Source organism: Penicillium soppii (genome assembly GCF_028829465.1).
Source record: "Penicillium soppii strain IBT 18220 chromosome Unknown utg000006l, whole genome shotgun sequence".
Lineage (NCBI taxonomy): Eukaryota > Fungi > Ascomycota > Eurotiomycetes > Eurotiales > Aspergillaceae > Penicillium > Penicillium soppii.
In genome coordinates, this window is record NW_026643236.1 from 835,771 (window position 1) to 850,632 (window position 14,862).

Here is a 14,862-nt window from a genome sequence, read left to right on the forward strand (position 1 = left end):
ATATACCATAGTACTTACACAGGAACAAAATTGGGTGAATAGAGACAATTGCTTGGAATTAGACCGAAAACTATCAATACTTGGTTACATTGATTGAATTACAATCCAATTCTGTCGCTTAAGAAACCAATTTCTTCTCGAAATCCAACTGTTTTTGTGTTTTCCATATATCAAATGACAGTTGAGGGCCAATCGTTGATTCGTTGCGTTAGATCGTGGATCACCTGATATTCCTCTGATTGGTTAGACCATCGTTGGCAGGACTACCGTCACATGATATCACGAGATCTGACTAATCTGACTAAGAGGGGGAATCAAAGAGTCCAGGCCTCTGGACATTGGTTCTCTATTGGTCTTTGGTAGTTCTTCAAAGGAACAATATTCAAAGAACTTCTGTGGATTATACCTTTATCGATTATTCTTGAAGTTTGCATCGAATAGCGATATTGACTCGCACATTGGAGGCTTCCCTCTTCGGAACCCCATTATCCTTTGGCCCATTAATAATAAAGCCAATTCGATATCTAATGGTCTGGGCATTTCTATAGAGTCATGCTGGATCAGCTTCATTGATCCCTTTGATAAATTATCAAACAGCCTTGTGAAAAACCTTGGGACCTTGAAATGCCCTTGATTATGGAGGATGGTATCAATGTGGACGATCTTTTTGGAGAATCCAACTCCTTGGAGCTGGGTTTGCCGCCCGCCTCCCCAACCAAAGGATTAGCACAGTATTTAGATGAGATGCGCCTATTGGGATGTTGCCAGTAAGTTTGTTTTAGCATGCTCCTACTTCACATTCCAGAAATTGACAAGCGTCTAGGAAAATTGCATGGTCCCGATTGGGATGTATTGCATCAATTTCTACGGACGGGCTCCGGGTTATCGTCCGGTATCTCCAGTGTCGTCCCTCAGATGGTAAATGGGTGCTTGGGGAAGAGTCACCACTAGTTCCAGTCCTGGAAGCCCATAATGGAAACCAACTCGCTCATCTATCATGGAACGAGACCGGTTCAGAATTGGCCGTCGTTGACTGTTCAGGTCGCATATCCATATATTCCATTTCAATTGCATTGAACAGTATCACAGGATTGCGACAAGCATCATTTGACTCTGGTGATGATGGAAGCCAGGTTGTTGGAATGATGTGGCTCAACTCCCAACGTTATGTATGCCCGCGTTGCCTACCATTCGTTGAAATACTGGAGGAATTCTAACCATAATATAGATTCACTCCTTCCACCAGGCAGCAAAGGTGAATGGCCGATGGGCATACTCACCCTTTCGTCGACGCCCCGTTGGACCATTCCACCCGGCCAACAAAGGCGCATTGGTCTGTGTGACCAGAACGGGCCAAATTAAGCTGATATATCAAAACCCCGACAGCAAATGGGCCGAGCTGGCCGCCGAACTGAAGAACACAGGCTACTCGGACAGGTTATTAACGCACGCATCCATGACCGCAACACAAGGTATCTTCCTCCCTTCCACCCGAGCTTCGGTCCCGCCTTGACTAACCCAAAAACACAGCCGGTATCCTTCTCGCCACCTACTCTGCATGTCAGAAGATGTGTCTGTATAGAGTCCACATCACCTGGAATCCCCCACAATGGGAACCAACTCAGGCCAAACAGCCCGGCCAGTTCCCCATCCCTAGTTTCCGCTTGATCCACTGCAAGGTCGACATGCCAAGCACTATATTGAACTTCAACCGCGGTCCAGATCACTCAGACCTGTCTTCGCCATTTTTGAACAATGTATATTCATTGACACGCTTGGAAATTATGCCGGGACAGGTTGACAGCCCGGCGGGGTCTACACCCAGCCCTTGGATCCTGGCTATATTCTCGAAACCTCTACATGCCAGCCACGACTACCCAGAACAGCATGGCCCGCCGAGTGTCATGGTCAGATGGCATTTGGACTCTGCACCACAAAACTTGCATCCCAAGTTCGACGAGGTAGCGTCGAAAAAGAGCAATGCCCAAGCAAAGGTGCGAGACCTTTCCTTCCTTTTTGTTGAGCCGAAACTGACGTATCCTTAGCCCCAAATGGAGCTTCGCCGCTTGGACGATATTCATTGTGACAAGTACATTGTCTCAACCGAATTAGTGGAGTACGGAACTGCTTTAGCTGTCACCCACGATGATAGCTCAATAACTTGTTATGATGCAAGGAATATGGTTGCTTTCAGTGGAAAGGACGACTCAAGCACAGTAACCTGCCTGGCCCAGGCTGGGTTTCATTACCCAATCGAACAATCGGGTATGCATATTATTATTCCACGTTTCTTTCAGTGACTGATTCATGTGCAGGTCTGCACATTACTTTCTCTCCTAATGCATGTGTTGCCGTTACGCTGGACAGTGACGGACAGACGCAATTGAGAACGATGGAACATTCATTCGGTTCCACTGATGGTATCTACGATGAGAGTATGTGTCATCTAAACCCTCTGAGGGTGAGACAACAATACTAATTGGGACTTATAGACAAATTTTCTGCAGCTGTTGCAGCCCTTACATTGGCATTCAGCCGTGGTTGCGGCGGGGAATCTAATACAGACGACGTTCTCATGGTTGCTCTTAGACAGTTATCACCAGGTGAGTGTACTGGACCTGATAAATACCGCATAAGCATTATGCTGATGACATTTGAAGAGGCCCAAACTACGTTCATCAGCGAAGTGTACCGTGCACTGCCGGTCAATTGCAATTTCACCGCTGAACAGGACAAATTGATGAGCCATCCATACATACCTCGTTGTCTTAGCTTACAGGCTGGGCTCGGCTTCAAAGGAAGATCCAGACACCGCAACCTTGCATCGGCCGTGCCGTGGGCCATACTTCAACTTCGTCATGCATCGGTCCTATTTGCTTACTTCTTCCAGTACAATAAAGGTGGACAGACTGAATCGCACGATCCAGGTGAGTTGAACAAAGCCGCTTTACTCTTTAGTCTCTCGCTAATTGAAAAACAATAGATGTTCTGCGCATGGTGTTGGGTAATACTAAATGGACTTTGGACTTCTCCCACTTCCTCCTGAACGAGATCTTCGACATGGCCGACGAATTCGAAGATGTCTTGAATGACTCAGAAGCTTTTACTCAGAAACGTAAGACCCAATCCGCGTCCATTTCATGGTTCCAACCTAACCGTCTCAGTGAAAACCACAAACTCTCTCCCCCTCTTAATTCTCCTCTCAAGCATGTCCCGTGCCTTCCTCCGCTTCATCTGCCGCGGCCTCCGCGGCGTCCACGCCGGCTTCGCAAGCGCAAACCCAGCCTCTCTTCTAGGCGACTCTCGCATATACTACACAGAGATCTGCCAAACCCTTGAATCTTCACCGGTACGCATAGACGTCTATGAAAAGTTCCTGGCAGGTGTCGACTCAGCCGTGAAACATGCATACCAAGGCGCAGGCTTCGGCGACGCTGAACGACCAGGCCCGGAAAAGGAACTCCTCGTCAACGCACGCATCCCGCCCGTCCTCACGACCGCCGTGGTCACCCTCCTCCGACAGACGGTGCCAGCCCTTAAATCCGAGATCAATCGCATGGCTATCTACCTGGGTGACTACAGCTGGCTTGGGTTTGGGAATGATCGCCGCACTGCGCTGTACAGGAAACAACGTGAGGTCGATATTCTTAAGAAGTGTCCCCTGCGCCCGCCTTTACCGCTGGGCAATGATGGCCGCGTGGCGCCGCTTAAGAAGCGGAGGTGTGCGCGCTGCTGTGAGGTTTCTGGGGATACGAATTTGCCAAGGTCGCTTTTGTCATTTAAGATGATTGCCAAACTGGGGTTGTTGAGGTCTTGTCTTTGTGGGGGGATGTGGATTCTCCAGACGGATGCTGGGGAGCTTGGTGGGACTCATAATGAGAATGGGATGGGGGTTGGGAATGGTCACACTTAGGATGGACTGTTGCCGACTATACTAATTGCATTCTAGCGGCCGTCATGGTGTGAGTGTGATCTAATGGTGTCGGGACCTACATATTGGCCGTTATATATCAAGCATACTGTTCCGAATTTTACTATATCCTGCATCTTTCAACGATTTATGATCGTACTCCTCTCGCAAGCAAATAGTACACAAAGAGTATAAAGTTTACCTCTTAAGCGTTAAGCAGTAAGGACATGTTTACTCCAGGGCTTAGATGAGTAGTTGCATGTTGTAGCAGAAGAAGTAGATTGGTGTGGAGACATAGCAATGTGCTGGAGTGAATATAATACCGACATGTGTGTAGGTAGATATCCACCGGCGTTTGATCTAAGACATTCCATCTGTACTTGCACCACGTGGACTACATGCGTTGACTCGATGTAGTTACATCAAGCATCCGCAGACATAGATCAGATAAGTTCTCAGGTTCCTGACAGGAGGGCAAGAAAATGTCTAAGTCATGTCATGTCAAGAGTCGATTCGCATCCTATTTAGATACATAATCAAATTCCATTTTTTGGATGTAAAAAAAAGAGAAAACCGACCCTTTCACAAGCTGTCAGGTCAACAGTTACATCCTGCTTGTGTCCAAGGCCAGCAACGTCTTCCCACAAAACTCCATATCCTAACAGGTTCTGCGTTTAAGCCTGAAAAATTCCGTCAGTATGAGATTCGATTTCGATTCGACTGGTGAATCATGTCCTTGGTGGCGAGTAAAGAGATGAAAAGAATGACCATCTGGTATTTCATTCCACCAATTCCATGCCCCGGATTGATTGGAATAATCATACCTTAACGGCGAACTTGCGCGCAGGGAAGTGGATGGCACGCTTGCGCTGCTTGTCGGTGGTCTGGGTACGCTCGTGCTTGGTGAGACGGCGGCGGATCTCACGGGTGAGCTTGGGGCGCAGGTCAAGAGGGAGGTACTTCTTGTTCTTGTAGAAGAGACGAAGCTGGGCGCGCTGGTTGGCGTTGATGACGGTGAGAACGCGAGCGATCGACTTGCGAACCTCGCCGCTAAGAAGAAAAATTCCAGTCAGCATCGAGATCTCGAAATTTTGTTCAGCCCCAATATCATTCGCTTTTTTCCGATCGTAGTATCCATCTCTTCCTCATCGTATCCCGATATCGAATCCCGGCGTTGTATTGTTGGGTCGTTGTAGTGCCGGGTCGGGTTCGATTGTGTTTCCATGCCGCAAATCTCCAAATTCTTTCCGCACAAAAAAAACAAATATCGGGAGTGTCGGATACGCACATTCTCTGAGTCTTGGTGGAGGCACCGTTGGAGATCTTCTGAACGCGGAGCTGGTTAAGCTCGAACTTCAACTCCTCGAGCTGCTTGGCAAGCTGCTCCTTGTTCTTGCCCCAGAGCTGACCAGCCTTGACCTTGGACGACTGCAAAAAAAGAGGGGTTCATCAGCATTGCAAATGCAGAGCGTTTGCACAGCAGAACATACCATGGTGGCGTTGAATTATGTGGGTTGTCGACGTTGAGTATTGAAGATGTCCGAGGGTCAATTTGCGACTGTGGGACTGACTAGGGCTAAGCGAAGATTTCTGTTAGCGGGCACGTGATAACTCGATAACTAATCAAACAGCATCACATGATCGTACACGTGATGTAATATTAATGCCTGAATTAGATGGCCGCAACTTACGTAGACAAGCAGCAGGTGGTAGTACCTCGGCGCTTGCACTTGGTTGATTTGGCCTGAGAAGATCCCTGAAGATATCTGAATTTCCTGGTCGATCTCCTCACTTCGCATTTCTTCTCTACCTGATATGGCAACCTCTACTGGCTCCGGGTGGACGCAGCTCCGGCAACAAGCCCGGTCACTCGAGACTCAGGTACCAATCAATATCCCATCACCAGCGGTGACAATGTGACTGACACAATGGACAGACCCAAAACCTTTTCAACACGTACTCACAATTTGCCTCTATCACAAAGCCTCCGCAATCACCCACCGAGGAAGAGCTACGGCTTGAATCACAATTGAAGGACCTCCTCGAAAGAGTACATCAACCCGCAGTCAATAGGAAAAAGTCCCGATAGCTAATTTACCTTTTCCTAGCGTGAATCTTTGATCGCCCAACTATCTCGTTTACTTGACTCCGAAGCTACCCTCACATCCTCTGCCCTGAAACAAAACAACGTCGCCCGCCACCGCGAGGTGCTCCAAGACCACCGCCGTGAACTCAACCGTCTCACTTCAGCCATTGCCGAGTCGCGCGACCGTGCTAATCTACTCTCTAATGTTCGATCTGACATTGATTCCTACCGCGCATCTAACCCCGCCGCCGCCGAGGCCGAGTACATGCTCGAAGAGCGGGGCCGAGTTGAAAACAGCCACAATATGATGGACGGGGTGCTGAGCCAAGCATATGCGATCAACGAGAACTTTGGAGTCCAGTCTGAAACCATTGCAAATATCAATCGGCGCATTGTCGGCGCTGCCAGCAGTGTCCCCGGTATGAACTATCTAATTGGCAAGATTGGCAACAAGAAGAGGAGGGACGCTATGATCCTTGGATGCTTCATCGGGTTCTGCTTTTTGATGTTGCTATTCTTCCGGTAATACTGGACCGTTGATCTATCTCAACATGCTATTTATACCGCTCTATGTCCTATTGTTGTTGTGTCGGCTGCTGCTATAGCGAGTGGATTTTCTTTTCTAAGGCGTTCGGGTTTGGGCATTTCTCATATCCCCCTTGATGGGGGATTTGACAGAATCGATGATAATATTTGCGCCAGGATGTCATGGCGGTTATTTGTTATACTTTCTATTATACACATTCTCTATTGTATGTACAAATTAACTGAGCGGGGAATCACATCACATCGAAGGCTCCAGTCGAGGCACCCTTCTCACCTTAAAACTCAATATCTGCGAGCCGGATCCTGTGCTTGAAGGATGGCCTTCTTTTCCTCAATAAGCTTCCGCACGCCAGAATTGAGCCCCTCCAGTTCAGAAGCATCGGCCGGTCCACTGCCGGCCCAGCGAATGCGACACTCCGAATCAACCAGGTAGACATAGCCAACCTTAGAGTTCATCATGCCCACAGTTTCCTTGAGTGCTTGATCGAATCCTTTCTGTACAAGGAAGTACCGCGAGTGCTGTTCCTTCGCCAACTTCTGTCGCATCCGCCACATAAACGACTTCACTATGAATGCCTTCATTCTGTTCTCCTCGAGATTGATGTCGATTCTCTGCACCAGTCTTCCGCCACTAGCCATCGCTTCCACAAGCCCTGGGTTCTGTTTCGGTCCAGTGAATGTCGCAACCTGGCTCTCAGCCCACACGCTCGAGAACAAGTTCACGACGCTGATACTACCGCGCAGCTGCGTCGTCGTATTCTGGGGATCCTTGGGAGATGCTAGCGTTATGCCGTGCAAATTGGGGAAGTAGAGGGCTCGGTCGGCTTTGAACAAACGTGGGTTTGAGACGAAGGTTTTACCTTCGGCGAAGCGGAGGTTCGACCACTCGCGGAAGTAGGGTTTGGCGACTTGCTTTGTCCTATAAGATGCATTTATCATTAGTTTTGCTGCTTCTGATTGTATAGCCTAGCTTTGAGTGAAAGGGAATGGGGAGAGCTCGTACAATTCTTTGCGCCGCTCGATGTGTCGGTCATAGTTGGTGAAGTCGTCGCGCCGCTGGCGCATCGACCGCGGATCAATGCCCGTATTCTGTCCTTCTAGCGGTACCAATGGGCTACCGATTGGCCGATCAAGTCTTGGGGGAGTGAAGTCTGCGTCGCCGGGCTGAGGGCCATCTTGGGTGGTCGGATTCTGTTTGAATTCGATGGCACTTGACAGGCGGTTCTTTGTCTCGTCGTTCCTAGTTCGAAGCACAGGGGCGGGGTCTTTTGGGGTAATTGACTTTTCTGTTTTGTTGGAGTAGTGGCGCGCAGAGAAAGGTTTAGTTTGTAGCTGTGTGAGAGTCGCTGGATTGCGGAACTGGCAGCTTAGACAGCGGCCGGTTCGCAGGAGTGGAAGGTCGGCCACTGTAGTCGTGGGAAAGGCGAATTTCCACATGATGGGTAACTTTCTATTCAGCCAATGTAGTAAACGTGGTGGAGGGAGTGCAAACAGAAATTACCCGGGCCTGATTTCAATCTTGCTATCGCATACTATCTCGTTCTCTGTCGGAAATTCTCGGTCACATGACAATATATTTCCATTTTAGGATATACATCACCCATTTGCTTTTGCTGTCGGTTTTTGTGCGAGTTAGAAAAGGAATAGAATCCTATATGACGAGAATAAGAAGTAGTTTGAGGGCATACTCAGTATAATACTCGAAGCACTCGTAATTCAATATGGTCATCACAAATACATCCCGTCTACGGAGTATATTGTACATATGGAGATAGAAAGGTTGATAATACTAAGGCACATACTTTCATCCATGAATGCCCTACAAAGCTTCCTGTAAGCTTTCTTCATCAGTCTATTTTTTGTCTTTTCAACATTCTCTTTATCTCATGGACCTGCAGTTGACGGTCAACTACTAATATCCCCTAATATTGAGGACTTTTCAGACCTTTTAGACACCATGTACATTTCAGCTATTTTCCAGTAGATGAACCGAGTATCCATAAGTTCTTTGAAAATTTCAAACATACATATGTAGCAAATATTGAACAAAAAATTCGAACTGCGACCAAAATCAATTTAAATCCCGTGACTTGGCGCCGATTTCGCGCCAGTCTTCGCGTCCTCGGACCAGAACCCTGCATATACTTGTACATATGCAGGCAAAAGTGCTCAAGAGCTTATAGGAGACTTGTGTGACGCGACGCCAGGCACTCGGGATGAATGATGACTGTCTTGGATACTCGACCCTTCATTGGATACCAGATTAGCCTAAGATGATGGTGTCACTTTCGGCCAAAAAGAGTTTCTTTGAGGCTCTTGACCAACTCGACGAGTCAGATGAAGATGCAGACTATAGTTTCTGGGACCATGTCACGAAAATTTCGAAAACTACAGATGTGGCAGGCATAAATTCACACACACAAAAAAGGTCGCTCTTTCTTTGAATTCTCGAGCAACCTCCGACTCTCGTTCCTTGCGTGACGCCCATGCCAACACTTCCAGACCTGCAATTTTGAAAGACCCAGAGTCCCTTGGAACAATGCCAACAATCAAGAGTAGAGGATCACCCCCCAAGAAAACAAGACTCAATAACGTCAAGATTATACCAGATGACCAAAAGATCTTCAAAGGTCTGATCTTCTGTGAGTGCTCCATATGTCATTCTCACCTAGCTTTCACTAACCCTTCGTCTCAGTCTTCTTTCCAAACAACGACATATCTCCCTTCAGGCGCCTGCGCATTCAACGAGCACAGGAATATGGTGCCCGGTGGAGCCGAGCTTGGGCGGATGATATCACCCATGTGATTCTTGACAAAGACCTGCAATTCAAGGATCTTCAAGTCCATCTCAAAATTGAATCTTTGCCGGTCAGTCTGCCTACGAGATGATAGACCGACCTCAACACTGACCAAGGAACAGGCGAGCGTCGCTCTTGTCAACGAATCCTACCCATCCGAGTGCATTCAATTTCGCTCAGTCCTCAATCACTCACAACTTCGGTTCCGTGTTGATAGGAGTCCACCAACTGCTCAGAAGGAAACATCTCCAATAGAAGCACCGCCACCCGAGTCGCTGACTTTGAAACCCCCACGGCGGGAGCAAAAGAAGTCCCCTGAAACCACGCAGTCTTCTATTGACAGCATCATACCAGAAAGCGGCCTCGAGGGAGTGACAACCGAGCCATCTAAAGCAACAACGGAAGAAGCAGGCACTGGCAGAGGCAGCTGGAGGCGTGATGCCCTAGATGACATAATTGATGAAGCAAAGGCTACAAGTCATCTGGTAAGCTCTAGCATTTGTCAGTACAAGGTCAAATAACTGATTCTTGTCAATAGCCACTGGACGAGTTCCCAGATGACGAGAATGCTGTTGATTCCGATGTCGAAAGCTCCAGCTCAGAGGAGTCGAATCCTAAAACAAAGAGACCATCACCAAAAGAAGGGAAAGAGAAAAACGACTGGACGAAAGGCTTCGCCTGCATGCAAAAGTTCGACCAGGATGCAACCATTCCTAACCCGAACAGTGGCACCATTGACATCCTCCAACAAATGCTGGATCATTATACCCGGAATGCTGACCAGTGGCGAATACTTGCATACCGAAGGGCAATCGCTGCCTTGCGGAAGCAAAAAACGAAGATCGTAACCCGAGCACAGGCTCGGGCTATACCCGGTGTGGGGGAACGATTGGCTGACAAAATTGAGGAAATTGTCTTGACCAACCGTCTCCGTCGTCTGGAAAACGCGAATAACAGCCCCGAGGACTTGTTAGTTCAAGAATTTCTCGGCGTTTATGGAGCTGGTCTCCAGCAGGCTTCAAAATGGGTCGCTCAAGGATACAGATCCTTGACCGATTTGCTAGAAAGGGCTCCTCTCAGCAAACAACAACGAATCGGCGTGGAACGCTATGACGATTTTGCACAGAAAATTCCCCGCAAGGAGGTTGAAGCCCATGGTGCGATTGTACGAAAGGCGGTGCAAAGTGTGGATAAAGACATGCAGGTGATCATCGGGGGCTCTTACCGCCGCGGGGCAGTCGCCTGCGGTGATGTTGATTGCCTCATAACTAAACCAGGCGCCACGCTTGAACAAATTCGCACAATGGTGCTCGCGCTTGTCGTTCCCAAACTCTTCGGCAATGGATTTCTAAAAGCTAGTCTTGCTATCTCGTCTCGTCACGATGGTTCCAAGTGGCACGGTGCCTCTGCTTTGCCTGGCACTGACCTATGGCGTCGTATTGATTTGTTATTTGTTCCGGATACGGAGATCGGGGCGGCGCTGATATACTTCACGGGCAATGATATATTCAATCGGAGTATGAGATTGCTGGCAAGAAAGAAGGGTATGTGTCTCAGCCAAAGGGGCTTTTCACCGATGTGCTCCGGAATCATCAGGTGAAGGTGAATGCAGGCCGACTGGTTGAGGGTCGGGATGAGCGTCGGATCTTTGCTGTGTTGGGCGTACCTTGGCGGCCTCCCGAGCACCGTATCTGTTGATACAATTCAATTGGGATTCCTTGGCTTCATAGCGAACATGGTACCTAGGTAGTCCCTGTACCCTGTGCATGAGCAGACGAACAGTAATAAAACAATTATTATTAATATTGCTAACGTTAGTGTTCTCTATTGTCACATACAATAATGGTAAGCGGTTGACTGATTAAATAGTGGTAGAACTGAAATAGATACATATATATACGGAATACTCTGTGCATACGAATCAATGACGATACTTTGAACAGAAGTTTTCCATGAAAAACGCACTATAATAATATAATAAAATATATTTTCCTGCAGGCATAGATCTCCCTATCGAATTGAACAGAAGAAAGAAAATACAAATACATGGCTGCATGTACATAGAGTTTCCCTATAGGCCTTGAGTATTCCGACAGAGAGAGTAGAGGGAGAGAGACAGAGAGAAGGAGTGTAGCAGTCACAAGTGGCACAAAGTGACTAAGAATTCTTCTCCCTCTCTCTTCTCTTCATCAACCCCAACAACACTTGATCGACTCCCTACTCACTGATTCCCATCCAAAACCTCATTTGATATTCCTTTTTTTCATTAATCACCGCCTTTCTGCTACCGCCTTGTAGAGATCACCGCCTTGACGTGGATAGATCACCGCCTTTCGTGCGGTGAAGCCTTCATCGCGTGTCCCCTCCCCTTCTTCCCAGACCGCCCTCTACTGCCTCTGCGTTTTGCCCGCACATCATCAGTTCGATATCATCTTGATATTTGTTTTTTTGGTCTTGAGCCTTTTCTTTTGAGGCTCGGGCCCTATCTGAGGTCCACGGCCTGGGATTTCCAATCCTCAGCGTGTGTGTCGTGATTTTTCTTTCACGTCCACTCTTCCCTCGTCTATTCCCCTCCGAGTCCACACTGTCGTCTCGAACTTTGGTGGGATTTGCTACTCACTCTGGTAACTACGTCTATTGCTCTGATTGATTGCTTACCTTCACGATACTCCTGATTGACACGTGTGACTTCTCTAAAACACGTGCCAAAACACCACCGCAATGGGTCGCAAACCCAACCAACTGATCCTCGAGTTCTTCCACCGGGGTCCTAAGCTGGAAGACGCGAGCAACCGATACCAACACACTTGCAAAGCTTGTGGCGAAGTTTTTCCGAAGGGTCGCATTGACAGTCTGACCAATCACCTGGTAAAGAAGTGCCAGGCGATTCCCCTCCGCGACCGCCAACGCGTGTTGTTGCGACTTCACGAACTCCCGGACTTGACCGATGGCGATTCGACCAAGGATTCCCCAACTGGAAAGCAAGGCAAGGCGGGTGAAAACGGATTTCCCAATCGCCAGAACTTTGATGGTCTCAACGTGCTGGCTGAAGCTTCGCGACAAGTCGGCGCCTCGGACGTGACCAAGCGCCCCGGATACACCCAGTCTGTGACAGCCGGAGGCAAGACCGTTATTGTCGACCCCGCGCTCGAAGCGGAAGGCTTCCAAGGTCAATCCCAAGGACCTGACAAGATGGAGGGTACGGCAAATGCCGAGGGTAAGTTTCCCGTTCATTGTTGCAGGTATTCCAACACTAACACTTCGCAGGAACTCCCCAGTCGTCCAACGCTCCTAGTATTCCTGCTCTCCCGAGCCACACCCCCAACGAGCACCACGAATCCATGTCTCCTACCCTTGGAAATACCTCCATGTCGCCTGAATCCACATCCAATGCGCGGCAGTCGCAGCTGTCAATGATCGCAGCGTCTGCCAGTGAGATGGTCCCCCAGGGACTGTCCATTGATGGTGATAGCATGGGTCCCGATGGAATGAAGATGAGCCCATGGAGCCAGCAACTGTCAACCCACGAGCAGCTTCTCTTTGACAGCTTGGCGGAACATGACCCCACGTTGACTGCTGCCACTCAGCGGGCTGCCTCCTATCCTCGCCCTATTGCAATGAACCCTAACACTCAGGCGAAAGGATTCGTGAATGAATTTGGCAACTCTACCAAGCCGATGAAGCCCAAGGTTCGGGGTCGCTTTACCGCCGAGCGTCGACGTGAAGTCCAGGATGTGCGAAAGAAGGGTGCATGTCTTCGTTGTCGGATGCTCAAGAAACCTGTAAGAAACTGTGAAACCGTGCGATAACTGAATCATCACTGACAAATACTTCAACAGTGCTCTGGTGATACCCCTTGCACCACCTGCGCTAGCGTGGAGAGCGCTCGCTTGTGGAAACACCCGTGCCTGCGTACCCGCCTTTCTGACGAGTTTGAACTCTACAATGCTAGTATGTTATGTTCTTTTCTATACCTGTGACCTATGAACTGACATGATTTCCAGACCTTAACTCCACCCTGGCCTACCATGACACCAATAGCATTAAGAACCAGATCAAATTTGACCACTATTCCGGTCGCATCGAGGTCACTCACTTTGAAGAGAGCAACTCTTTCATGACTTTCAGCGGACTTCAAGGTCACCGTCAATCTGTGTCTGCACTTGATCCTCAGCTGCAAGCCCTCGGTGATGATCAATTCTCAGGTCCATCGCAAGAAGTCTTTTTGCTGGACTCCGACTCCGATGATATCCCCAGTAAGCTGGAGATGTACATCAAGAAGAACGCCTCCTACTTCTATGAACGGGAGACCTCACCGTTCATGAAGCCGACTTTGCTGCTCGCCGCTGAACTGAATCAATCAAAGAAGGTATGTCCTCTGCTTTTTTATTCTGCCAATCTTGGTACATTCATTGACACATAAATAGGACATTCTTCTGGAGCGTGTGCTGGAACTTTGGGTTGCCACACACATTCTTGTTGATACAGAACTCACCTGGAAAACTTACTACAATCCCACTCTGCCCCCGAATTCGTTGCACTCACTTTCTCAGCCCTCCGATGAGGGCCGGCTGCCCATCGAGGAAGTTTCCGACCCAGAGTCTTACGGTCTTCTCTGCAGCCAGCTTCGTGCTGCCATGGAGAAGCGCGCTTCGCAGCTGAGCAAATTTGTCATCAACGATCTGGAACGTCGACTTCTTCAGCGCCAGAAGTGTGGCTGGTTCGATACTTACATCGTTGCCATTATTCTTTTGAACTGCGTGGAGCGCACTTGCTGGTTGTTCCGCTCATGGGACAACGAGAACTTCGCTCAGCGAGTAAGTTGATCTTGATCGATCTGCCATGCTGCATATCTTACTAACAACTACCTCCAGTGGCCTCTGGACAAGCGCCCTCCCTACTACTTCAACCAGTCTGACCGCTTCGCCGATATTCTCGAGATGCTTCTGCGCATGCGCCATATCCCTCCCAAGGCTACTTTCCGCCCTGACAATGGTGTTTTAAAGGCAGTCGAAGGCAGCGACGAGCACGCTGTCCGCTGGTTCGATATGATCCAACTTACTCGTAAGTTGCAGCTCAATTGTTATAATTTCCACGTGTCTTTGACTAACATCCTTTTGTTTAGCCTACTTCATCGAAGAGCGCAAGAACGCCGTCTTCGACCCATCTGACTCGCGCTCGCTTGATTGCCACCACAGCGCTAATCTACTTGAGCCCAACAATGCAACCTGATTCAGCAAAGAATAAACAAATATGTCTGAGTCTTGCTTCTTCTCTGAAAAAGTTGAATTATCGTTACGAAATCGAAAGCGAAATGCATGCAACAAGCCAGCCGAAGCCTTGCCTAGGCTTCCGAGGAATACTAATGGGCTTCGGGTCAGGTTTGCTTATGGAGTTTGTCTGCAAGGGAGGAAATGTTTTCATGAAGCGAAATATGTGCCAAAAAAATTCAGAAAATATCGAGGAGGGATTGTTTTCGAGTATCATTAATTTCTGGGTGTTAGTGGGTGTTCAGCTGGGTT

At 48.5% G+C, this 14,862-nt stretch overlaps 6 protein-coding genes across 6 annotated transcripts; 4 read left to right on the forward strand and 2 right to left on the reverse strand.

Moving 5' to 3' along the window:
- Positions 1 to 624: 624 nt before the first annotated feature.
- On the forward strand, positions 625 to 3,913 carry N7529_007690 (mediator of RNA polymerase II transcription subunit 16; the record flags this gene model as incomplete). The annotated part of the gene is made up of 9 exons (XM_057243217.1): positions 625 to 767; positions 824 to 1,169; positions 1,229 to 1,472; positions 1,531 to 1,994; positions 2,046 to 2,265; positions 2,316 to 2,435; positions 2,493 to 2,927; positions 2,984 to 3,115; positions 3,165 to 3,913. 9 exons carry the CDS (start codon positions 625 to 627, stop codon positions 3,911 to 3,913), a joined length of 2,853 nt encoding a protein of 950 aa, XP_057094755.1.
- Positions 3,914 to 4,728: 815 nt separating this feature from the next.
- N7529_007691 (60S ribosomal protein uL29) lies at positions 4,729 to 5,403 on the reverse strand (the record flags this gene model as incomplete). The annotated part of the gene is made up of 3 exons (XM_057243218.1): positions 4,729 to 4,960; positions 5,199 to 5,338; positions 5,401 to 5,403. The coding sequence occupies 3 exons, from the start codon at positions 5,401 to 5,403 to the stop codon at positions 4,729 to 4,731; spliced, it is 375 nt and encodes a 124-aa protein (XP_057094756.1).
- A 322-nt stretch (positions 5,404 to 5,725) lies between these two features.
- Positions 5,726 to 6,522, forward strand: N7529_007692 (putative vesicle transport v-SNARE protein Gos1; the record flags this gene model as incomplete). The annotated part of the gene is made up of 3 exons (XM_057243219.1): positions 5,726 to 5,791; positions 5,847 to 5,960; positions 6,019 to 6,522. 3 exons carry the CDS (start codon positions 5,726 to 5,728, stop codon positions 6,520 to 6,522), a joined length of 684 nt encoding a protein of 227 aa, XP_057094757.1.
- A 302-nt stretch (positions 6,523 to 6,824) lies between these two features.
- On the reverse strand, positions 6,825 to 7,979 carry N7529_007693 (mitochondrial ATPase complex subunit ATP10; the record flags this gene model as incomplete). The annotated part of the gene is made up of 2 exons (XM_057243220.1): positions 6,825 to 7,461; positions 7,546 to 7,979. 2 exons carry the CDS (start codon positions 7,977 to 7,979, stop codon positions 6,825 to 6,827), a joined length of 1,071 nt encoding a protein of 356 aa, XP_057094758.1.
- A 1,102-nt stretch (positions 7,980 to 9,081) lies between these two features.
- Positions 9,082 to 11,038, forward strand: N7529_007694 (DNA-directed DNA polymerase IV; the record flags this gene model as incomplete). The annotated part of the gene is made up of 5 exons (XM_057243221.1): positions 9,082 to 9,184; positions 9,238 to 9,410; positions 9,463 to 9,825; positions 9,879 to 10,884; positions 10,953 to 11,038. The coding sequence occupies 5 exons, from the start codon at positions 9,082 to 9,084 to the stop codon at positions 11,036 to 11,038; spliced, it is 1,731 nt and encodes a 576-aa protein (XP_057094759.1).
- A 1,023-nt stretch (positions 11,039 to 12,061) lies between these two features.
- Positions 12,062 to 14,572, forward strand: N7529_007695 (uncharacterized protein; the record flags this gene model as incomplete). Its single annotated transcript, XM_057243222.1, has 7 exons — positions 12,062 to 12,557; positions 12,608 to 13,122; positions 13,180 to 13,291; positions 13,345 to 13,709; positions 13,768 to 14,157; positions 14,215 to 14,404; positions 14,466 to 14,572. The coding sequence occupies 7 exons, from the start codon at positions 12,062 to 12,064 to the stop codon at positions 14,570 to 14,572; spliced, it is 2,175 nt and encodes a 724-aa protein (XP_057094760.1).
- Between the last annotated feature and the right edge of the window lie 290 nt (positions 14,573 to 14,862).